We start from the raw sequence: 4,082 nt of genomic DNA on the forward strand, positions 1-4,082 counted from the left end.
TGATATCGAAAAAACATACCTTCATTTGTAAATCAGGCCTCATCCGCGCCAACATCAGTCTCCAGAATCAGCTTTTCTTCTTCTTCTTCTTCTTCTTCTTCTCCTATCACGTCAGTTGGTTCTTCTTTAGACTCCTGTTTACTTACAGCGTTTGATTTCGTCCCAGCTATCGACGGATTAGCACTAACAAATTCAATGTCTTCTATTTGCAGCCGTCGCCGTTGAATCCACTGATAGAATGTAAATCTCGACCAGTCGCACAATATCAGATTGCTTGAAACGTCGTTGTGCACGACCGGTTGTAGCAGTTCGGCAAAGTTCATTTCCGATATGCTATTTCCGTTAGTTTCCCGCCATTGGAGCAGCGCGTCACGCATTTTCTCTACAATGTGCGTCGTGAGAACAGTTTTTGGTGGAAAGTACTTATTGTTGAAGTTGAGGCTTGCATCCGGATTAAAGGCCACCAAATGGATACCCAGCGATCTGCAGGCTTTCCACAGTCTGAACGAAACGTTAGGTCTAGTTCCGTCCACGAAAAGCACGACCGGAAGTGGCATTTTGTTCAGCATTAAATATTTGTAGAAAACTTTGGTGACGTAGTTGAAGAATGTCGTAATCGTTGAAGTACCTTTTGGACTACTCCCGTATCCATAAAAGAGAGGTACCGTTGCTGCAAGCTCCAGCGGAATGGTCCCATCGTGTGGATAGATTATGCTGGGGAAAGCGAGCCTGCCACATGCTGATGTTATAATACCCGTTGTAATCAAATCCGACTTGCTGCCAGAGCTTTCTCCAGAAATGTAGTTCTGGAGACCTGTACAAAGTCCAAATTTAAATTCGTTGTATTTAAAAACACGCGAAGGATCGTTGAAAATGGCCGGGCAATCCAAGTGTTCGAAAACAGCTTCATAGCACTTGAGCTGCGGGAGCTCGGGAGGCTCTTCCATGTCCACGCGCAGGTATTTGGTCACTTTGGGGTGGCGCTTGTAAAATGCTCTTAACCAGCTGGTAGCTGAAATGAGGTGAAATCGAAGTTGTTCTTTCGTTAAACCGACTTATTCACTAGACAAAAATGTGTTGCCTTTTTTCCGGACAGATGAGTCAAGACAGAAATGTTCTCTCCCCGTTTGAAAGGAATGCAACGGTGTTGAACATTCCTGTAATGTTTTCTATTTCTGACAGCAATATGGCAAGGCATTTTGCACATGTGTAGTGGAGGCGTGCGGTAATGTAATGTATTGAACAAGTTTGCCGAACATCACTTTGTAGTATGTAATACACGGGGGTGCTATGGTGATCAGGGTTGCCAAATATAAATCTGTATTTTGGCCTTCCAAAAATCTGTATCATCTGTATGACTACTTTTTCCGAAAATCTGTATGAAATCTGTATTATTTTACGGAAAATCTGTATGAAATTCTGTAAGTTTTTGAAAAATCTGTATAATCTGCATCTTTTTCCAAAAATCTGTAATATTGGTACACAGAATTCTGTATGATAAGCTGCGAAAAAATCAGCATAATTACAGAAAATCTGTATATTTGGCATCCCTGATGGTGATCTGATTTTGTTGCCGCTAATCATGTGCAAAAAGAGCTCACTAATACCAACATTCACTAAATACAGCAGCGGGAGAAAATAAGGAAAAATGCACTGTGGCAAACAATGTTTGCGAAAAGAGGTGTTGTGTGTCTTTTCACAAACAATTCCCACTCTCCGTAGGAACTCTACCTAAACATTGACACTCTCAAATTGAAAATTATCAAATATGCCGCTTTTTTATGATCTACACTTTTATGAGATCTAATGTGATGCAAGCGTTTTGCACCAACATCCCTCGTAAAAAGGTAAACATTCAAATTCCACGACTGTGTTGGTGAATATTTTGGCTGGAGCATAAATTTATGCTCCACGTAAGGAGGCACAATCCAACCTGTCAAACTCCATAGTGAAAAAATAGGATGCTGTCCCCTTGATGTAATATGATGCTGAACCAAGACAAATAAGTCAAACGATTGCCAGGTGATTCAAATCATCCTTGGTGCTCAAAGCATACTAGGGACTGTTCATAAACCACGTAGACCAAAATTTGGTCATCTCAGACTCCCCCCTCCCCCCTCGTAGACTTTTGTCCATACAAAAATTTTAAAATTTGTATGGAGCGTAGACTTTGGCCAGACCCCCCCCCCCCCTCCCCCAAAATGTCTACGTGGTTTATGAATGGCCCCTAAGTATGTAGAGCCTGCTATGTGACCTCCCGAGGTAGGGCAAGGAACCATCATTATACAGTGGCGTTTCGGTTTTATCACTAGTCGTTTTAATCACTACTCGCCCAAAGAGACGAACCAGCCAAGGGCTGAAAGTCTCTCTAATAAAGACAAATCAATCAATCAACTACTCGCCCAAATTCACGGTTTTCTGTTCGATTATATCACGATTTTTGTTTCGTTTTTATCACACTTGTTTTAAAACGTTCAGAAATAATTATAAAATCTATACAGTATTGTCCAGTCCACCAAAACAGTTAAAAAATATAAGCTACGACTTATATATTTCGCAGCTGAACGATTTTGGATGAAAAATTTACATTTATTTCTCGTTTCGCTAAATTCACGGTTTCGTTTATATCACGGTAATTTTTTTTTTTTGACCGTGATAAAACCGAAAAACCACTGTAACTATACTTTTAGGGCAAGGTGTTAAATAGTTTTCCCTAATATGAAGTTGGAACATTGAAAATGCCTACCGTGACATCACCTAATTCCAATATTTTTTTTCGGTTCCTAGTTCTGTTCACTCCATGGTGCATGGTGTGAACAGAATTAGGAATCAAAAACAAGTGATTGGATTTAGGTCATGTTACGGTAGTCTGATAATTGGAAATCGTGTGAGAAAAATCGCTCATTTTTCCTAGATCTTCAGAAAGCCACAATTTGGTTCCAATCAAAACTACCTTCCCTAATAATTTGAAAATATAAAATAGGTTTATGCAATTCAGTATCATAATTTCTATTTTATATAACTCATTTTGATATCATTAATGGCCACTTTTTCCGAACTGGTTCATTATGCAACTGAAATGAGTTGCATAATGAAAAAAAGTTGCATAATGTTCATAATGCAACTCATTTGGGTTGCATTATGAATATTATGCAACTCAAATGAGTTGTATAATGAAAAAATCATTGCATACAATTTTGTATGGAACTCATTGCAAAACTCGATTTTTTCAGCACTCTTCGTATTTATCCAAATCGGCAAGCCTCGTTGGATAAATATACGACTCGTGCTGAAAAAATCAACTTTTTGCAACTCGTTACATAAATAACTAATATGAACAACTTTGCGTTATATACGAACAGGCCCGGATTAAGAATTGTGGGGGCCCGGGGCCCGAGCGGATGTGGAGGCCCTTCTGAGAGATGACCAAAAATGTTTTTCCTTATTTTCGAACAGTACTTGAGCAATATGAAAAATAAAGCTAATGTTAGCAAGCAAAAAAGGTTTTTGTGGGGGCCCCAAAAATGTGGGGGCCCGGGGCCCGGGCCCCCCCTTAGATCCGGCCCTGTATACGAATGATGCGATATCCGACAAAAAAAAATCAATTACACCTATATTTACTTACACAGATTGCGGTTCTTTTGCTTGCCCGTCCTCGGGCAGTCATCCAGGATGGAACGAGCTGCCTCCAGGAGATCGTTCGCTCGGCAGAACAAGCCTTTTTGGTACATTTCCCGCGTCCACTCGACCATCAGTTGCTCCTCGGCATCGGTGAAGGTAAGCGTCGGGCCGGTTTTTCCTTTCCGGTCTCGGTCCTGTTGATAGGTGGACAGCGTCGTTCGGGGAACACCAAAGTGGATCGCCGCCTTGTACAAACTCATCTTTCCCTGATCGACGGCATTCAGGGCTTCGACCAAGCTTTCCCTGGTGTATTGAATTCTTCGTCTTTTGGGCATTTTGGTGATTGTGATGTGACGACTCTACGACTACGCGTATTCTATAGGTAGGTGGAACAGTTTTTGTATTTTTCAACAAATTTTTCCGGTGCTGATGAAACCGAGGTAAATATGAAACTAAACAAA

At 40.8% G+C, this 4,082-nt stretch overlaps 1 protein-coding gene across 1 annotated transcript; it reads right to left on the reverse strand.

Moving 5' to 3' along the window:
• On the reverse strand, window positions 1-4,082 carry LOC109414025 (uncharacterized). Its single transcript, XM_019687758.3, has 2 exons — window positions 3,626-4,082; window positions 1-1,012 (listed from the first exon to the last, which is right to left on the reverse strand). The coding sequence occupies exons 1-2, from the start codon at window positions 3,954-3,956 to the stop codon at window positions 33-35; spliced, it is 1,311 nt and encodes a 436-aa protein (XP_019543303.3). The 5' UTR covers window positions 3,957-4,082; the 3' UTR covers window positions 1-32.

The sequence above is a fragment of the Aedes albopictus genome, chromosome 2 (genome assembly GCF_035046485.1).
Source record: "Aedes albopictus strain Foshan chromosome 2, AalbF5, whole genome shotgun sequence".
Classification (NCBI taxonomy): domain Eukaryota; kingdom Metazoa; phylum Arthropoda; class Insecta; order Diptera; family Culicidae; genus Aedes; species Aedes albopictus.

What these genes read in the sequence shown, in the direction of transcription:
- LOC109414025 (XM_019687758.3), bottom strand. Translation starts at nt 3,956, where the DNA reads ATGCCCAAAAGACGAAGAATTCAATACACCAGGGAAAGCTTGGTCGAA. An exon ending in GCAAAAGAACCGCAATCTGT is followed by an intron (nt 1,013 to 3,625) that starts GTAAGTAAATAT and finishes ACCTCATTTCAG; the next exon opens with CTACCAGCTGGTTAAGAGCA.